Raw genomic sequence first — 21,698 nt, forward strand, 5'->3', positions numbered from 1 at the left:
ATCAATGTGAGAGAGAAACATCTATCAGTTTCCTCTCATATGCGCCCCGACTAGGGATCAAACCCACAACCTAGGAATGTGCTCTGACTAGGAATCGAACCTGCAATCTTCTTTGTGTATGGGACAATGCTCTAACCACCTGAGCCACTGGCCAGGGCTAGTCTGTTTTAAACATGCCTATTTGTGGAAAGAACAGAGAAGGACAGGAGAGTCCAATCTATAGAATATTTCCAGAAGGAAGACATTTAGCAAAGTGAATGTAAAGTACCATTTTATCTCAGCAAGATTGAAAGAAGAAGTCTCACCAGACACTGGTCTTTTTGACTACTAGATTAAGGAAACTCTGTCTCCCAGTGGAAAATTAAATTATGATTCTTCTAAAAGTGTGATGCTTTTAGAAGATAGGCTAGATGAATATATCCTGCCATTTGTAACTAAAATTTAAAGTATATACAAATCATTTGAAGGAAACAGTATTCCTATGTTTACTAAAAATCTTCACATTTGAATATTAAATATTATTCAAAGAGAATTTTTTTTTTTTACTATACTCTAAATAAAAATTGTATGTAGGCCAGTTACTTTTGTTCTCACATACAACTTACAGCAAGGACAGTTCCGATGGTATAACCAGATTCTCCACTCAGAATCAAGGAGGTTCCATACCAGAAAGTGAGTCCATAGGTTCCATTCATAAAGAAGTACACAGCACCAAGAGAGAGTTTTGAAGCTATAGTCTTTTTAATGCCAACATCCTTTGCATCTTTTAGATTGTATGCATATCTTTAAAAGACAAAACATAATATAATAGTCTTTGGGAGGAAAAATAAAACCAAGCATATATTATCATAATTAAAAGAATAGACCTTTGAATTTCTTTCTCTTGGGCCCCAAAGGCTATGACTGTTCGGATCGATGACAAAACTTCTTCTGCCACAGCTCCAGCTTTGGAATAGGCATTTAATTCCTTATTGGTTAATGAGATGACTATCTGTAATAAACCATAACTATAGTTAACCAAAGAATGACCGAGGGTAGTAACAATGCATAGAACATTTAATTCAGGTAGAATTTAGAATAACATAATTTTACTTAGAGAACTAGTACACGAAATTTGTGCATTGGGGAAAGGGGTCCCTCAGCCTGGCTTGCATTCTCTCACATTCTGGGACCCCCAGGGAATGTTCACCTGCCAGCTTCCTTGCCACTCAGCTCACTGTTCCTTAGAGCTGCTGCAGAGATGAGAGAGGCTCCCACCACAACCACTATGCTGGCCAGCTATGAGCCCGGCTTCTGGATGAGCAGCACTCCCCCTGTGAGCAGCACTGACCACCAGGGGGCAGCTCCTGTATTGTGCAGCTGCCCCTGGTGGTCAGTGTGCATCATGGCTACTGGTCATTCTGCCATTTGGTCAATTTGCATATTAGCCTTTTATTATATAAGATTATTGCAAAAGGTACTTAATGTCACTTAATCTAACCTCGTTGGTTTACAAATGAGGAAACCAATAGCCAGATATATTAACTGATTTTAAAAAATTCATTTCAGAGAGGAAGGGAGAGGGAAAGAGAGATAAAAACATTAATGATGACAGAGAATCATTGATTGGCTGCCTCCTGCATGCCCCCCTACCGAGGACTGAGCCCAGAACCTAGGCATGTCCCCTGACTGGGAATCAAACAGTGACCTCCTGGTTCATTGATCAATACTCAACCCTGAGTCATACTGTCCAGGCTTAATTGACTTATAAAGTCTCACAGAAGTGAAAGATCTTAACCTAACATAACCTAGAATCTAAATCTCTATTTTTGCTTTCTACGAGTAGAGTTTTACTGTTTTTTCCCCCTTTGTATTTTTAAAAACTTGGGTGTTTATATAACTGATAAAGACTTGAATTGAAGAAGGATATTAGAATTCAGTTATTTTGGGAGTACTCTGGAAATTAGTAAGCTTAATTTAACTTGACTTGATTTGTTATTATGTAAAAAGCAAGGCTTATAAGGATATTGGTCACAGGTTTTAGCAGGAGAAGATGATCCTGCATATGCCTGGGTTATGACCCCAGAAGCTATTACTGTGTAATGCAGCCATCTTAGAAAATGCTGTATCTCCAAACACTAAGAGGTGAGATTCCAGAGACAAAGAGAGGAGAATATCACTCTTTGTCATATTAGGAAGGTTTATGTGATTTCCCAAAATTTTAAAATCAGAATGGGCCCTTTCCTCTATTATATGCACTTATTACTCCTTTAATTAGTAGAGGATTTAATTTAATAATTAGCACAATGAAAGGGAATGGAATTTGTCCTCTGAGTCTAACTGCTGCCTACTCACATAGCAGAGCTATCCACTTGCAAAGTATATTTCACATCATTGGAGCTGATTTTGTATAAGACAAATTTGTCAGTTGTTAAACTCAGAAGGTAGCATAAATTGAGTAATGCCCATTATTTTATGAATTAATGCAAAATATTATAATTTCTATGATATATCACTAGAAGGGAAGCAGCAAAAAGCCTTGGGTATAGTGCATATTTATTTAATAAATGTTTGCTAAATAAATTAAATTGAAGGAAGATAGAAACTATCCACCTAACTTCTTTAGTCAATTGATAACTTTTACTTGCTTCATCTTCATAATCAGTTAATACAACAATAACAGAACTTAGATTCCCCACTGCTATTCTTTTTAAACAACTTATCTACGTCACTTCCCTGGGCAGTTAAGTTAAAGATTTGATCTTAGCAACATATTGTGGGTAATATTTCTCCTAAGAGGTTCTAATTTCAAATAAGATTTTGATAAGGGTTACCAGGTCAACACTCGAAGTCACACTAAATAAAGATTTGCTGTGTAAACATTTGGGTCTATTGTTAAGGAATTATTAACCACAGAATATTATCATTGCTAAAAATTCTTGTTTGGTTGACTTTTTATATTGCTAGAAAATACACTCAGTGAATTTTATGGGGTTGATTTTCATAATGAATAATTAGCTTTGCAAAATTAAAAACTCTATCCATCCCTTAAGAGTATACTATGCCTCAAATCTAGGAGATGAGTATGTACATTAGTAGACTTACCAAAAACATGATTTGGAGATAGCTATTAGGGATATATTGGTTGTTTTTAGACTTCACAAAAAACATTGGTTTCAAGATTTGGCTGTAAATAGGTTAATATCTTGTGGTATACTCACAGTATAACAGTGCTAAAACTATAATTTAAAATGCACATACACAATTTATTTAAAAATTTAAAGAGCTTTACATAGTACATAAAAATAGACATTAGCAAACATTTTAAATATAATTCAGAGCCTTACTAACATTTTAAACTTTAAATAGCTGACATAAAAAAGGTATTTGAATATTTACTATTTTAGGATTTTCTCATTCTGTTCTAGTGAAATAAACTGCAACACATTTATCTGGGAATTTAGAACCCTAAGGCACTCTCAGCATCTGATGTATCCAGGAACAATACTTTATCCATGCTATCATATGAAGTTGCATTAGACTGCTAAATGAAGATGAATATTTTTTAATGTTAGAAATATACTAAAATCAGCCTCATCATAGCCAAATAACTTGAGGATAGAATGCTGATTAACAGTAAACAAAACCAAAAATAATTTTGATGTATAATATTCCTTTCTATTTGAGACATAAAATATGAACAGAAATGTCTTTCTGGCAAACTCAGTAAAACACCTCATTTACACTCCCACTTCTAGTCAACACATTAGCCATCTCACCTACCCTAGAACACATGGCCGCTGAAGCAATTATAAGAGGAGATGTAGACAGAGTCACTAGGGTGAGTTTCCAGCCCTTCACCAAGCCAATCACCAGGCCAATGGAAAATGTAGACAGGTTTTGAAACAACAAAGCAATCTTGTCTCCAATACCATCATTGATTTTGTTGATGTCACTGAAACAAATAAATGCAGCAATTTGTTTATATGTCAGATATGAAAACAAAGTTGATAGGCTATATGTGCATACTCTTACTCAGTTATTCGAGTGTTCAGTTCACTAATGTTACAGCTGTCAAACCAGCTGATGTCCTGTGCCAAAATGGAATGAAAAAACTCTTTTCGAATTCTCTTGGTCTGTCGTGCTGCAGTCATAACCCAAAAGGAAATTTGCATGTAGCCAAAAACCAAAGCAGTAACTCCTATTCCAACGTAATATAAGGTCAACCTGAAAAAGATGATGAGAAATGTTAGTGAGATCCAAGAACAACTTTTCCCTTATCACCAAAGAAACCCCGAATACCTCCTTACTACACCCCCAAACAAAAAGAGCCTATCACATTTGTGCTGAAAGATTGGGGAGGAGAATAGAGACAGGTCTTCAGAACATGTTTTCTCTCAGTAGCATTTCTACATTGAGCATTTAATATAGACATACTAAAAGTGGAGCATGTTTAGTACTAGTAAGTGGTTTGCACTTAAAATCAGATTTAAGAGAACATAGATTCCTCATAAATTTCACTGATTGCAAATTGAGTGATGCTGCAACACATACTATACGGAGGTCATAAAATATAACTAGTTGTGGGGAACTCTTTAACCAGTTAGATACTTAGTTCTAAGAGAAACTCAGAAGGCCTGCACAGGCTTCCTAGGCCCAATGGGAGGGTGACTAGGCATATTGAAAGGGGGAAAGATAGCTCTCAAGAGCTCTGTGCTCAAACTACTAAAGTGGATGCTATATGTGTGTTAAGAAGTATAGTAAAGAGCATAGTGTGGTACTATATTAATTTAATTCAACCCAAAATGATTGGTGAGAATTGATGGGCCTGACATCTTCCATGAGGCTTGACAGAAGCTGTGGTGTTCTGACTAGATCTTGCAAAGCAGCGGAGATCTTTAAGTTACAGATTCTTATTAAGTAGGTCTGTTAAAAGGCAGAGCATGTGGAGAGAGGAGTCACTGGTTTAAGACTCCTGGCTCCTAGAAGAGACTGTTTTATTGAGGTTGATACAGATTGAGAGGGAAAAAGACCAAGAGATTTTCAGCATTGCAATGATAGTTACAGTTACTTGGTTATCAATGAAGGGTTGTACAAGACAGAAAGGACTGGGAATAACCACATATCTTGTTGTCACAGATGTCATGAAAAGGCAGGAGAATACTAGCAAGAATGAGGAAGAGAGAGGAGAACACGATAACTTTCTTGGGCATAAAGGGGCGAGACAACTAGGACCCCAGTCAACATTGGTATAGGCAGGAGCTAATGTGTGACTGGTGTGGCCTCACTGGTGCTTTTAGAGGAGGACCTGTCATACTGGAACTGGGACTAAGGAGAGACAACCTATGGAGGATAAAGACGTGGGTGGATTTAGGCACTGGGGGAAGAGGGGTTATTTATAAATAGAAGTTATTGGTCTAAGTCAAAAGGAACTATTTTGCTAAGCTTTGTGAAAGAAAAAATGCTCCTCGTCTGTGTGATATGACTTGGGTATGAAAACACTGTTTTAGGAGAGGGAGCTGAAGGAGTGTAACAGTGGGAATGCTTACAATTTAACAAATGTAATCTCCCTGGGGGAATAAAATTGGTTCTATAACCATTAGAATTGTTTTTGGATTTGTAATCAAAATGGTTTTACGATTTATCTTTGACTATTCACATATAATTGCAAATTCTGGTTTTATAATCCCAAGTCATTTTACATTTGTTGGATAGAGGGCCAGCTGGTTTGCCATGAACTGTATCCTGGATCAGGTTGAGGTTCCCTTGGGGCATGGGATGGCCTGGGTGAGGGGCCTGTGATGGTTTGCAGGCTGGCTATGCCCCCAGCGACCCAAGCGGAGGCCCTGGTATCTGGGGTTCATTTATCTTCTATAATTGAAGCTTTGTAGCTTTGAGCAGAGCCAAGCCTCTTGCTCGCTCTGTGGCCACAGCCATTTTTGTTGGAACTTATTTATCTTCTATAATTGAAACTTTGTAGTGGAGGCCAAAGCAGGCCAGGGCTATGGGAGCTTGGCTTCCTCCATCACCAGGAGCAACTCAAGCCTCCTGCTCTTTCCAGCTCCATGGCTGCCACCATTTTTGTTGGGATTTATTTATCTTCTATAATTGAAACTTTGTAGCCTTGATTGTAGGCCTGGGCCAGCCAAAGCAGCAGGGAAGCTTAGCTTCCTCCATTGCCAGGGAAACTCAAGCTTCTGCTTGCTGCAGCTCTGTGGCCATGTTGGTGGGGTTAATTTGCATACTGGCTCCTGATTGGCTGGTGAGCATGGCCTGTGGGTGTAGCAGTTGTACAGTCAATTTGCATATTACTCTTTTATTAGATAGTATTTATAAAGTATTAAAAAATTCCAATTTAATAAATTTTAGGAAAGCAAATATAAAATGACTTGGGATTATAAAACCAAAATTTGCAATTATCTGTGAATAGTCAAAGACAAATCATAAAACCATTTTGATTACAAATCCAAAAACAATTCTAATGGTTATAGAACCAATTTTATTCCCCCAGTGAGATTACAGTTGTTAAATTGTAAGCATTCCCACTGTATTCACACTCCTTCAGCTTCCTCTCCTAAGACATTATTTTCACACCCAAGTCATATCACACAGACCAGGCATATACACCAGGTCTCTATCCTATTTAATAAAAAAGGTAATATGCAATTTGACCATCACTCCAACACACAAGATGGCTGCCCCAAAGTGAACACAAGATTGCCACCACAGGATGGCCAGCAGGGGAGGGCAGTTGGGAGGGATCAGGTCTGTAAGGGAGGGCAGTTGTGGGTGATCAGGCCAGCAGGGGAAGGAAGTTGTGAGGGAGAGCAGTTGGGGAAGATTAAGCCTGCAGGGGAGGGCAGTTAGGGGTTACCAGGCCAGCAGAGGAAGGAAGTTGGGGGCAACTGGGCCCTGACTGGGGATCAAATCCACAAACTTTTAGTGCACAGGATGATGCTCCAATCAACTGAGCCACCTTGTGGCTGAGGGCTTGCAATATATATATATATATATTCTCCAAAAAAATCAATAAACTATATAATATATATATATAGTTTATTGATATTTTTACAGAGTAAGGGAGAGGAATAGAGAGTTAGAAACATCGATGAGAAAGAAACATTGATCAGCTGCCTCTTGCACACCCCCTACTGGGGATGTGCCCGCCACCGAGGTATATGTCCATGACAATCGAACCTGGGACCCCTCAGTCCGCAGGCCAACATTCCATCCACTTAGTCAAATCAGTTAGGGCTCCTTTCAGAATTTTTTTTAATACTTTCACTTGAAAAATTTATACTGGCATTCCAGAGATGGAGACAGAGATAGAGTGATAACATGCCTAGCTAAAGTAGATGTAGCCATGACAGGCCAGTGTGGTTCAGTGGTTGAGCACTGACCCATGAACTAAGATGTCACTGGCTCAATTCCTGGTCAACCCGGGTTTCAAGCTCAATCCCCAGTAGGGGGTGTGAAGGAGTCAGCCAATCGGTGATGTTTTTCTCTTATCGATGTTTCCATCTCTCTATCCCTTTCCCTTCTCTCTCTCTAAAAAAAAAAAAAAAGTTTTTAAAAATTAAAAAAAAGAATGATGACCAGAGGGTGTCACTGTGATGTGATAGGTATCCCCTGGGATTGTGCAACATAGAGGCTTTACCCTTGGGTGAAAACATGACAAATTCCCTTGGTCTATAGCACATGTGTCAAACACAAGGCCCGCGGGCCAAATCCGTCCCGCCAGGCCTTGCAATGTGGCCCGCACCGCGCTGTCATCACTGCACTCCGCTGCGTTTCCATCACAATGACAGTTTATGACTGTTCAGTAAACCATTCGGCCCGCGATTTAGGCTGGATTTTAGATTTTGGCCCCTTCTCTGATTGAGTTCGACACCCCTAGTCTATAGTAAAGACTCATAGTTTTATTGAGATACTACTGAAATCCAGTGATTATACCCTGTACAATAGTGTCTCTTTAACTAACAAACTCAATATCGTGTCCTCCCAAAATGTAAATACACCTTAACAGCTGATACTTCACTTAATTTTCAGGTTTAACTGATTTGAAATAATGGATGAAATCAGACTAAGCTTTAAGCAAATAAAATTTATCCTAAAGTGCCACTAGGCTTTTTTTATGGGGATACATAAAAGATAAAGTCTATGGCAACAGACCTAACTGGTTTGGCTCAGTGGATAGAGCATTGGCCTATGGACTGAAGAATTCCAGTATCACTTCCTGTCAAAGGCATGTACCTTGGTTGCAAGCACATCCCCAATAGGGAGTGTGCAGGAGGCAGCTGATCAAGTTTCTCTCTCATTGATGTTTCTAACTCTCTATCTCTGTCCCTTTCTCTCTCTATAAAAAAAAAAAAAATCAATAACATATATATTTTTTAAAAAGTTTATGGCAACAGTTGATGAACTGAGGGCTTGCAAATACAGAAAAAAATGATTCTTGATGTTTACGATTCCATTGTGTTGAGTTATCAGCAGTGCCTGGATCAGAATGATCATCAGTTTGAAACAGGCATTAACAAAAATATTATTCATTTCTGTAGATTCTTTTAAATACTGAGAATGAACTGTATGTTGATAAATACTGACTTTATAATCATTCAAAGTGTGTATACATTTTTTGGGACACCCTATATGTGAGAGAGGAAAGCATTCTGTTTAGTACATAAAACTACTAACAAAAAATGTCCTTATAAATTACTTATTTCAGTCTTTATAATTTTTAGTCTAAAAATAACGATAATGATCTGAAAAAGTCTCTAAAATTAGTCAACAAAATATTACAATTTTACAACTATTTTTACTATTTTTTGCATACTTTTTTAATTTTTTAAACTATAGAAGTGGGATTTTTTTCTATAATATTTTTAAGAAAAATAATATTTAAAAAAAGGAAAAACAAGTCCTTTAGTCTCTATGATATGTACCTTCAGTTTTAGGAGGCAAAATTTGTGTACAAATGCAAATCCTAAAAAAAATTTTCTATTGATGGCAATTTTGTCAAATAAAACTTAAAGCATATGAACCTACATAACTTTCAAATAGAAAAAATATGTAATAATATTTTATATACCTAAAAAAAGAGGATATGTTTGCTTTAATCCCTTATATGTCATGTTGATGATCAAACTTTTAAGTTTTCCTCATAAGTATTTAATAAAGCATCATGCAATGTCCGTGATATTAACATTTCATTTTGACTTACATAATCATATCTTTATTCAGCTTGTCTTGAGACTGAGTACAGTTCCGATAATTTGCTGTAAAAAAGTTTTTAAAATTATAAAAGCAATTAATTTATCATTGGCCATACTCTCCAAACCAAATATAGTGCATTCTTAAGAAAATAAATGTAATGACTTTAACATAAAATTTGAAATAATTACTTTTGATCTCAAGAAGTGCTCATGCAATGTGAAAAATTATGAGTTAATATTAACCATGAAACTCATACTTAGAAAGAATTCTTTAGGACATCTTTGATTTCAGACAACAATTGTGTAATTAATAGTAATAAAGCTTTCCTTTATTGCTGAGATCATGCATTTAGAATTCAGTTTGAGATACCCCAAGGAATGATTTAGAAAGTCCAAGAAAAGCAAGTTCTAGAAGCAGTAGTCATGGGAAAAATGTAAATAAAGCTCATTGAAATATATGGAGTATAACAAGGATAGCAACATAATAAAACAGTATTTAAAATACTCCTTGAATTACAAGTTTGCTACATAAACTTTAAATTATATCATCTGGTAAAAAATATATCAAACATTGATTAGTATACTACGATCATGATTTCACCAAGAGCACAAAACAGTGGTCGGTATTTACTATTATTATATTCTTTCTTAAACCGCTATAATAAAAATTTAAAATGAATTACCATCATCATAATTCTTCATCTCTTACATAACCAAAATATCTCACATATAATAATCCTTGTCTATGATCATTATTTTTATGTGAACCATCATTTTCCTCTCATTCTATTTATAAAATTATGGCAGGAAACAATTTTAAAGCAGCTATTCCAAATTTCAGAATTGACACAGAAGTATCATAGAAGTATAAAGTTTTAATGAGATGAACTCAATTAATAAATATAATAAACATTTCTAGAAGTGGTACCCAGAATCACATAAAAATGGCATCATCCCATTTTGGAGATTATATTAATAGAGGTAGTATGCATAAAAGCTCAGTGGCACAAAAATGGGCTCCTGATCAATAATAGCTACATTTATATTTTCATTTCTAGGAGCAAATAACCCTCCTCTATTATCCCTGAGAAAATCAATATTATGTTTACTAATTATTCAACAATGAAACTCAGTAAAACTGGAGAAGCCTTAAACAAAAACAAAAATTAAAATTCAAGCAGTACCAACCAGTTATGTTTGGCCTAGGCTATTTTAAGTTGGTAAGGCAATAATTTATTGAGTCAGTCTAACAGAAGAAATATCCTCAAGGATACTGCCTTAGGTTGCTTGATTTTTCCTCCCTTTCCTCCTTCATCACTCATTTTGAGAGAGAGAGAGAAAGAGATGGAGAGAGAGACATAGTTGGCAATTAATAAATATTTGCTCAGTGAATTGGCTATTTATTTTGTTTAACAAACAGAATGACATCCTTAATTTAGCTTCCATCATTAAAATATCAAAAAATTGAAGGGAAACCAAGATGGCAGCATAGGTAAACACCTGACCTTGCTGCCTCGCACAACCACTTCAAAACTACAACTAAAAGACAAAACAGACATCAATCAGAACCACAAGAAAGCTGGCTGAGTAGAAATTCTACAACTAGAAGGAAAGAGAAAAGCACACTGAGACTCAGAGGAGCTGCAGAAGTAAAGTCCAGAAGTACAGAGGCGCGTGCGCATGGTGAGGGCGGGCAACAAAGTATGTACCATATTTTCAGGCGTATAAGACGACCCCCTAATCTTACAGTTAAAACATAGGTTTAGGCCTATATTCGCTGTATAAGACTACCCCCCACTTCAAGAAAAGACTTACTTTGCCGTCAAGATCTGCAGGTAATTTTTGTGCAATTTTGGTCTTTTGCCCCCAATTTTCGGTTGACTTTTTTTTGTTTCAAAAGTCATCTTATACGCTGGAAAATATAGTAGGTGGTCTTTTCAATCCACAAGGAGACATAAACTCACGATTGCTCTGAACTCCAGTTCTAGTTGAGATTCTGTGGACTCAGACTCATACAGACTGCTGTAACTCGGGGGTGGCTTTCTCTCAGAGGTGCTTGCAGTGATTACAAAGAGACACTGAGACCCGGGGGCCTCTTAGGGCAGGGCTGACGGGAAGCCATTACTGTTTGTCTGCCCTGAGACTCTGCCCCATCCAAACTGTGTGCAGAAGCCTTTGCATATGAATGGCCTGGTCCTTTGAAAACTAAACTTACCTAATAAACTATAGCTGAGTCAGAAAGACTCAGAACATCCAAAAGAAAGCCCAAGACCCCACAGCAGCTTGCATTACTTCACAGCTGGGCCTCATCTAGGCACCTCCAATACCAAAACAAAGAAGAGGAATCTGAAGATCTCTCTGCAGCTCTTGCTGGATGGCCTCAGGCAGAGGCTAAATTAGCACCTCCTTAGAGATCCAAGAGCCAGTATACCCAGTGGTCAGAGTAGGACCATTCAGATTACAACTCCTCAGATCCATAAGGAACACACTCAGGGAGCAGACTCAGTGAGCACCAAAGCCCCACTGAAGCAAGTCTTGTCTCATAAGGGTGTCTCCAGCCCAGAAGTTCTCCCATTGTAGACACAGCTGATCCTCACAGCCAATAGGCCTGGAGGTCAATTTCTTTCAGTGATACCAACAATAGAATAATACAGAACCTCAAACAAAAGTAATACAATGAGGACCACACTAATTCACATCATAATTATATAAAATGTCAAGAGCAAAAGACAAAGTTACCTACAAGGGAGTACCCAAAAATTGTCAGCTGATTTCTCAACAGAAACTATGAAGGCCAGATGGGAGTGGCAAGAAATATTCAAAGTGATGAATAGCAAGAACCTACAACCAAGATTACTGTACCCAGCAAAGCTATCATTCAGAATTGAAGGTCAGAAAAAGAGCTTCACAGATAAGAAAAAGCTAAAGGAATTCAGCATCACCAAATTTGCATATTTGCATATTACCTCTTTACGTATATAGATAGCTATTAGGATACTACCTACTGTATAATTTGGGGAAAACATATCAGGGAATTATTATGTTTGGTGATGAAGAAGAAGAAAACATATCAGGGAATTATTAAAAATATAAAATGCTGAAAGGTATGCTTTAAGAAGAGGAAGAAGAAGAAAAAGGTAAAGATAAAAATTTGCATATTACCTCTTTACGTATATAGATAGCTATTAGGATACTACCTACTGTATAATTTGGGGAAAACATATCAGGGAATTATTATGTTTGGTGATGAGGAAGAAGAAAACATATCAGGGAATTATTAAAAATATAAAATGCTGAAAGGTATGCTTTAAGAAGAGGAAGAAGAAGAAAAAGGTAAAGATAAAAATTATGAACAACAAATACATATCTATTAACCTGTTAACCGAGCGGGACCTATAAATACGTCAAAGGTAAACACTATCGGGAATGGGTAGGACATATGAATGCATCCTTGAAATATATGTTGCACTCTGAGAGGGATGGTATATATTTTTTGTAATCTTTATAATTGTTTGTAAAATTTTTAATTCGATGTTTCCATTTTTCTGTTGGTATTCTTTTCTATTTGTTTGTAATTTTGTATTTTCCTTTGTGCTTTATATATAAATAAAGGAAAAAATATATATTTCATTTATTTTAATTAAGTATAAATAAAAAAAATAATATAAAATTACGTCCATTGGGTGTGACGTACTGACACGTCCTAGTGAAAGAGTATATGCCGGTTGTACTTTGCGTAATTAAAAAGGGAACTCCCCAGTTAACAGGTTAACAAGTGAATCTAGCAGAAACCGGTTTAGCTCAGTGGAATAGAGCATTGGTCTGTGGACTGAAAGGTCCCAGATTTGATTCTGGTCAAGGACATGCACATTGGTTGCGGGCACATCCCCAGTGAGGGGTGTGCAGGAGGCAGCTGGTCAATGTTTCTATCTCATCAATGTTTCTAACTCTCTATCCTTCTCCCTTCCTCTCTCTGAAAAATCAATAAAATATATCTTTAAAACAAAACAAAACAACAACAAAAAAAGTGAATCTAAAAGTCAAGTGAATAAAAAATCTGATGAACAGAATAATCTGGTGAATATAATAGAATCAGGGGTATAGAAAGGGAGTGGACTGACAATTTTTGGGAGAAAAGGGATGTGGGGGGTGTAGGAAGAGACTGGACAAAAATCATACACTTATGGGGGTGGGTAAGGTCTGAGGGTGGGGTAGGAACGAGGTAAAGGGGATCTGTGTGGGGGGGAAGTGGAACAATTATAATAATCTCAACAATAAAGATGAAAAAAAAAGAAACACATGCTCAAAATCAGAGCAATAAAAAAATATCAAAAAATTATTAACATGCAAAGACAGAGGTAGAATCAATGGCTTTACTCCATTCAGACAAGATTGGGACCTTGGAAAGATTAGCCTTAGGATGGAAAATAAGAGGCTATAAATTAGTATTTAAAGTCAAATAGGGCACAGAGGGAAGCACACTGTATAAAACTAGGCTTTTATCTAAAAGACAGTCAGATTTTAATGAGACATTTATCCTAGTTATAATAAACTAGAGGCCTGATGCATGAAGATTCATGCAAGAATAGGCCTTCCTTCCCCTGGCTGCCAGCACTGGCTTCCCTCTGCACCCAGGATCTGGCTGCTTCACTCCTACTGCCGCCACCACCCACTCTTGGTGTGTGTCCACTGGGGCTGGGGGCAGCACGCAGTCCCCTCCCACCCATCTGTGTGCACAGCTCCTCCTGACTGGTCTTGATGCCTAAAGGCATCTGGCTAATTTGCATATTACCTCTTTACGTATATAGATAGCTATTAGGATACTACCTACTGTATAATTTGGGGAAAACATATCAGGGAATTATTAATATTTATAATATCCACTAGATTAAAAAAATGGATATTCACTATATTGGTGCATAGGACAATTGATGGAAATTACATCTGAAAAATGTCACCTTGAAGGATATGACCCTAAAATAGGATGCTACAAAGGATATTTATAATTTGGAAGCACAAAAACACTTTTTCCACACCTGATTGCTAAGATTGCCCTCCTAACTTTATTCAGGCTTTCTGTTTCTAGCACTATAATTTTTCTGCTTGTTCTTTTTGGCTTCTTTGCCATAGTATGTTCTATAATGCCATGTATGTCTATATATTATTAATGAAAGATTTAGCCATTCTTGATTATTTTCTTCTTAAAGTTTGAAATACAAATAAATAGCCTGGAATGGCCCAAGCCTTTGATTAAATCTTGACATAATCATCACTGATTTTTCCCTTTTAAATAATTTTTTATTTTTCAATTATAGCTGACATATAATATTATATTTGTTTTGGGTGTATAACCCAGTGATTGGACATTATATAACTTCTTAAATGATCACCTTGATAAATGTAGTATCCAACTGACACTATACATAGTTATTGCAGTATGATTGACTATATTCCCTATGCCATACTTTAGATAGAAAATTATTTAAAATTCTAGAAAGACAAGCTGAACTATACTCAATCTCAGATTATTTTTGTATATTAGATACCATGAGCAGATAGATGGCCATTGGACTTGAACTGCAATAATGGTTCTCTCATGAGTCTTCTTCCTTCAGGCCCACCCTGAAGATTTTGGACCTGCCAACTTCCATTACTGAGTGAACCAATTCCTTGAAATCTCATCTTTCATCTCTCTCTCTCTCTCTCCTCTCTGGCCCTCTCTTTGTGAATATTGTGTCCCCCAAAATGTATGCACACTTTAGCAGTTGATAACTCATTTAATTTTCACTCCTTTTCAGGTTCAACTGATTTGAAATAATGGTGAAGCTAGACTAGGCTTTAAACAAAGAAAATTTATTCTAAAGTGCCACTTTTTAAAATGTGGATACATAAAAGATAAAGTTTATGGCACAAAACAAACAACAATTGATGAATTGAGGGTGCACAAATACAAATAAAATGATTCCATTGCTTTATGTTATCAGCAGTGCCTGGACCAGAATGGTCATTAATTTGAAAACAGTTATTGACAGAAAAATTATCATTTCTATAGATTCTTTTAAATTTTGAAAATGAACTATATGCTAATAAATACTGATTTTGTAATCATTCAAAGTGTGTATATATTTTTTGGGGACATCTTGTGTGTGTGTGTGTGTGTGTGTGTGTGTGTGTGTGTGTGTGTGTGTCTGTCTCTATACACACATATATAATGTGTGTATGTATGTATTCAAACACACACTCATCCTGTTGGTTCTGTTTCCTTGAAAAATATTGATGAATACAGATTTTGGTTCTTTAGTCCCTGGCAATATATAAAAATAAATGACTTTAATGCAAACCATGTAGATATTATATGACAATACAATAATCCATATTATAAGCTGACTGTTTTAACACCTCCGCATCTCCAGCTATACTCACTTGTGTTGCTTTTGAGTAGACATCCACTAAGAAGGTTATCACTCATTTCTCCTAAAATCAGTGACATTACAGGAAGACATGCTCCATTTACCACCGATGCCAGTAATCCCAGGATCATGAGTATGATGTCCAACGCATCAGCAAAGCGAAACTGAGGAAAATAAACAAAACAGAGTAGCATTTTGTTGTAAAAAATTAAAACCCAAAACCAAAACTACAGTTTTTGCCATCAAGTAAATGTCATTTTATAAATTAATTGACTAAATAAATGAATAAAACAACGGAAAAGTATTTATAAAGTAAAAAAATAGTCACCAATTTTAAGGAATTACAATGTATATTGAAAAATATAAAGTAGCAAAATCAGTAAAAATTGTAGACCTGTGATACAAGTCAGGTCAGATGTGGATATGAATCAGAAACTTCCTCCATTTGGTTAATTCTGGAATAAATTAAGACATTTCAAAAGACTGCAATGACAATATCTTAATTGATGTACAATGATCTTCAATTCCCTAGGCTTATCAACATCATAGCAATGAAAACTAAGTGCAATGAACCTAGTAAAAATCAGTTCACCAAATGTAATAAATTATATTTTTCATTCTTATTTTAAATTCCTCATATTTATTTCTACTTAGGACAACATTTATTCTGTAAATTAAGGTCTATAATAATTCGCAAAGCTGTTTAGAAGAAAGAAATAACAAAGTCAAATATTGATTGCTTCACATTCTATTATATAGCAAGTCCCCATAACACTATTCCAAAACCAAAACATGAACTTAAAAATGTGGATTATTTATTTTACTGAGAGATAAAGATAAAATGTATAATGTTACTGAAATAAAATTAGATTTGAATAACAGGAACTTAGTAGATATTTTATAAGTGGAAACTGAAAAAACAATGTTTTCCTTTCATTCATGCATTAGCTAATAAATATTTATGAATTAACTGCCATACCATTGTACTCATTACTACAGATGATAAGAGGGTATCTGCTCCTTCAACACCCCCAGAGTAGTGTGTTATCTCCTTGATAAACTTTCTCATGTTCTTCTACTTCCCAGATTTCTTTTTTTTTTTTTTTTTAAATATATTTTATTGATTTTTTACAGAGAGGAAGAGAGAGGGATAGAGAGTTAGAAACATCGATGAGAGAGAGTCATCGATCAGCTGCCTCTTGCACACCCCCTGCTGGGGATATGCCCGCAACCAAGGTACATGCCCTTGACCGGAATCGAACCCGGGTCCCTTCAGTCCCCAAGCCGACGCTCTATCCATTGAGCCAAACCGGTCTCGGCTACTTCCCAGATTTCTTAAAAAATGGACTTTCAAGTAGTTTCAAGTGTATTTTTAGTGATATTGATCTAATAGGTTGATTTAGAGATTAGATTAAGTAGAGGAACTGTTTTGAGAAAGCATTTTTGAAAATTTTCCTTAAACATAATGCTAAAGAATTATGCTAAAACATACTGTGATGCATACATAACGTTTACAAAATATTTAGATATTTATTTTTTATTTAAAAAGGATTTATACAATTTTAAAAATAAAAGCAACTTTTGTCAATCTCACTGGAAAATATTAAAATGTAAACAAAAATAGTAAAAGTCATTTGTAATTCCACTGGAGGCCAAATGCATGAAATTTGTGCGAGGGGTTCGGCCCTTGGCTTCGTTGGTTATTCTGCTGTTCAGCCTAATTAGCATATTAGCTCTTTATTATATAGGCTACCCCTAAAAAATAACCTCTGATAAAATTTATGGATCACACATACACACATGCACACACTCTTCCCCCAAAGTTGGAATCATTATCTAGTTCTTGTGTTGGTTTTTTCCATGCCTTATTGTGGACCTGTTGGGTTGGTTATATATTTTTCCTTTTGGAAATCATACTTTGATGAATTTTTTTTAAAATCCCTATTTTCCCCAAATAGATGTAAACTATCAAACAAACAGTCTATCCACTACTGAGAATTCCCTAAAATCTTTTGATATGCATACTTTCTAACAGATGTTACTTACTATCTCAAAAGGTCCAACAACTTGGTTTCTTACTTTGGGCAGTTGTTCTTGCAGTTTTCTGGAAAATAAATGTTTAAAAGGTAACGTTACATTGTGAATATAATTTGTAACATTTTCTAGTTATAATTGTGCTGAAGAGTCAAATTTCACCCAAGGTAGCAAATTATACCAACATTGCAATTTTAAAAACAAAATTAACCACAGACAATACAAAGATTTTTAGTATAATCCCTGAAAAGTTAAGTTCTCACTGGCTGTCACGTTAGAGTAACAACTGAAGATATACATCTGGCATGAATTTTTTTTCTTTCATGTATATATTTTATTGATTTCAGAGAGGAAGGGAGAGGGGGGAAAGCGGCAGAAACATCAATGATGACAGAGAATCATTGATCAGCCTCCTGCATGTCCCCCACCAGGGATCAAGCCCACAACCCGGGCATGTGCCCTTGATCAGAATGAAACCCAGGACCCTTCAGTGCACAGGCTGACGCTCTATCTACTGGGCCAAACCAGCTAGGACAAATGCAATGTATTCTGATAGTTTCTAGTTAATTAACAAAAATTTTAACTGTTCATGATATAATACTACTCTCATAACCCCAAATGAATCTTGATTTCTATTTGAAAGGCACTGCTTAGACAAAGTGAACAATTAGCTACTCAGAGACAGTAAAGCAACAAGCAGACTGTCAATTTATAGTGGGGAGAGGAGGGAGATCTGGGAGATAATAGACCAACCGAAGGACTTGTATACATGCATATAAGTACAACCAATGGACATAAAACTCTGGAGAGGGAGGCTATGTATGGCAGGGAGGGAGGGGGGCAAAAAAAAAATCAATAAAATATATTTAAAAAAATAAATAAATAAAATTAAAAAAAAAGAAACTCAAGATCTCTAAGGTACATAACAAGAAAGATGTACAGATGACTATTATACAAAGCAGAAACTTTAAAATTCTACAATAGAGTAATTGACAAAATACTATGGGAGATGAGACAATGCTTCAGGACTAGAAATTAAAAGCCAACTTTATAGAAAAGATGGAGGTTGGGCTAGTTCTTAAAGAATGGGAAGGGTTTATGTACATAGAGGTGAAAGGACAGGGACTTGTCAGATGGGGAGGGAGCAATGACAAGAAAGGAATAGGGGTGGGAGAGGAAGGGATATGTTGTGAGTGGCGTGAATTTTTTTATTGTGGTGAAATACATTTAATTCACCATCTCAACTTTTTTTAAGTGTACTTCTCAGTGGTATCAAGTACATTCATATTGTTGTGTTACCATCACCACTTACCATCCACAGAATACCATGAATCTTGAAAAATAGAAACTCTGCCAGCTTCTGGCCACCACCATTCTACTTTTATTTTTTATTTTTTTTTAAGTCTTTATTGATTTGGGAGAGAGAGATGAAGGAAGAGGGGAGACAGAAATATCCATGAGAGAGAAACATTAACATCGACCAACCCAGACATGTGCCCTGATCAGGAATTGAACTAGGATCTTCTGGTGCATAGGTTGATGCTCAAATACTGAGCCACACCAGCGAGTCTGACTAGTCTAGGAGCTTCATATAAGTGGAATCGTACAGTATTTTGTCCTTTTCTCATGGGCTTATTTCTTTACATATCATTAGCGTTCATTCAAGTTGTAGCAAATGTTGGAATTTTCCTTCAAGTCTGAATATTACTCCATTTGTATATATATACACCACATTTTTCAAACCAATTCATTCATTCCTTAATCAATGTACACTTGGGTTACTTCTACTTTTTGGCTACTGTGAATAATGCTGCTATGAATATATATATCTTCAATTTCTGCTTTCAATTCTATTTTTAACTTCTTAAGGAACCATCATACTGTTTTCCATAGCAGCTGAATCATTTTACATTCCTACCAATCATGCACAAGGAAGTTTCTTAACATAATCACCAATACTTACTATTTTCTGTTTTATCTCATTATAAAATAAATGAGAAGTCACTTAATTCTATTCCACCTGAGGTTAGCCAATTTTCTCTGAGATGAGTCAGAGTGACAAAAAGTGCTTTAAGATCATAAAAGACCTTCCTTCAATCCAAACACTTAAGACCCAGTATGCTCTCTTTTGATAAATTTTGTTTCAGGAAAACATTTCTGTCTCTATTGACCTTCATGGAAAGCCTTGGAAAGAGCGGATGGGTAGTCTTTTAAAAGACCAGAATTGAAAGTGAAGATTCATAGATACAAAATAGATTGACAGCTTTCAGAGGGGTTTGGGGGTTGTTGTGGGGCTGGGTGAAAAAGATGAAGAGATGAAGCAACCAACAACAACAAAGAAACCAACGAACAAACAAACACAAAATACTCATAGACACAGACAGCAGTATGGTAATCACCAGAGGGGAAGATAGGGTGGGGAGGCAAAAGAGGGGACAGGGGGGTAAATGGTCATAGAAGGAGATTTGACTTAGGGTGGTGAACACACAAAACAATATTACAGATGATATATTATAGATTTGTACACCTATATAATTTTATTAACCAATGTCACCCCAATAAATTCATTAAAAATAAAGATTGTATAATTATAATAATTTTTAAAAAAGAAAGTGGAGAAGAGCATAGAAATGGCAGGAGCTTCTTTCTGGCTACTGTAGCTCTGCATTAATGAACCACAGAATCTAGAGAGGTCCACCTGATGCTCACAGTTTATACACTGAAATTTAACCCAAACATTATGCTAAAGATAAAAAATTTTAAAACATTTCAACTTTAAATCTCTAAATTAATAGATTATAGGTGAAGAAAAATTTTATAACTTACATATACACAGACATCCACATTCAGTGAAAAAAAAAATCAAAACTTAACATTTTATTTTATTAAATGTACCAAGTGGTATGAAAGATCCATAGATAACTGAAATAGAATTATCTGTATCTGGTAAACTATAAGAAATTCAGAAGATGTGATATCTGAAGTGCTAACTCAATAAATCCTGTAGCTATTGATTTCCTAAAATTACTTTTTAAACCAGTTGTAACACTTGTAACACTGATTATGTAGAAGTACAGCAAAATGCAAATAGGATTGCTATTTTTGGAAAAAAAATTATATTTTTTGCTATAGCTTTGAAAAGGATAAGGTATATATGAAGTTGTAAAACACTTTTTTGTAGAATTTAGGCAAAACTTACCCATTTCTCTGGCAATTTTCTTGCATCTCCTCAGCTTTTTCATAATCTGCCATCTTCTTTATAACTTAATTATGCTGAAGTAAATATCAACAAATATATCATGACTATGTGAAATTTTATCACTTAGCTGATATAAAGCATTCTTTATGTACCTACAGCTTCTGAAAAATCATGCTGCCTTTTCACCCCTCCACCCCAACTGAAGTTTCTGGTTATGTATCTTTAGATTTTATCATTGAATTTATGACTTCTTTGTCTCATTTGGGCTTAGATGTAAAGCTAATGAAAATTATAGAAATGGAAAAAAAAGAAGGAATATTAAGTTTCATGACTGCATAGTTTTTCATGACATTGGATTTTTTCCTATTCTGCCTCTGATTTAATTGTAATTGATGAAAACTTTAAATTATCTCATGCTTAGTTTTCTCTGTAAAAAATTAATGCAACAGTGTCTGTGAGTAGTTTGATGAAGAAGGCCTCTCTAGTTCACCAAATGTAAGCAATTTAAAGGTTCTGCCATATATAAATTAATAGTTACTAAAAGTAGAATAGTTTGAAAACCCACTCATCATTATAATTATATTAAGCATAATGTATCTTCCTTTGGATGACACTTCAGAATCTTAGTTTGTTTTAAGATTGAAATTATGTACATAAATTATCATTTCAATGCAAATGTAATAGAGATGTTTTGACTGAACCTCATTTGTTTTGCGTTAACCTCATGTATTGAGATCATTATACAGAATATGGAGAATCTGAATTTTAACTCTAGAAGTACTAATTAAATCCTACCTGAACATCTGAAAAAATCCCAACATTTTGAAATAGTAAGTTTCTTCATGAAGAAATAAGACCTAATGG

General features: G+C 35.5%; 1 protein-coding gene across 1 annotated transcript in view; it reads right to left on the reverse strand.

Moving 5' to 3' along the window:
- ABCB5 (ATP binding cassette subfamily B member 5) overlaps positions 1–20,887 on the reverse strand; it is a 79,016-nt gene extending 58,129 nt beyond the window's left edge. The window contains exons 1-8 of the mRNA XM_036429217.1: positions 20,835–20,887; positions 17,648–17,705; positions 15,615–15,765; positions 9,200–9,254; positions 4,015–4,206; positions 3,763–3,934; positions 867–991; positions 606–783 (exon numbers count right to left, since the gene is read on the reverse strand). Coding sequence (XP_036285110.1) covers positions 606–783; positions 867–991; positions 3,763–3,934; positions 4,015–4,206; positions 9,200–9,254; positions 15,615–15,765; positions 17,648–17,705; positions 20,835–20,887 — 984 coding nt within the window. The remainder of the gene's footprint in view (positions 1–605; positions 784–866; positions 992–3,762; positions 3,935–4,014; positions 4,207–9,199; positions 9,255–15,614; positions 15,766–17,647; positions 17,706–20,834) is intronic.
- Positions 20,888–21,698: the final 811 nt, after the last annotated feature.

Source organism: Pipistrellus kuhlii, unplaced genomic scaffold, assembly GCF_014108245.1.
Source record: "Pipistrellus kuhlii isolate mPipKuh1 unplaced genomic scaffold, mPipKuh1.p scaffold_m20_p_10, whole genome shotgun sequence".
Lineage (NCBI taxonomy): Eukaryota > Metazoa > Chordata > Mammalia > Chiroptera > Vespertilionidae > Pipistrellus > Pipistrellus kuhlii.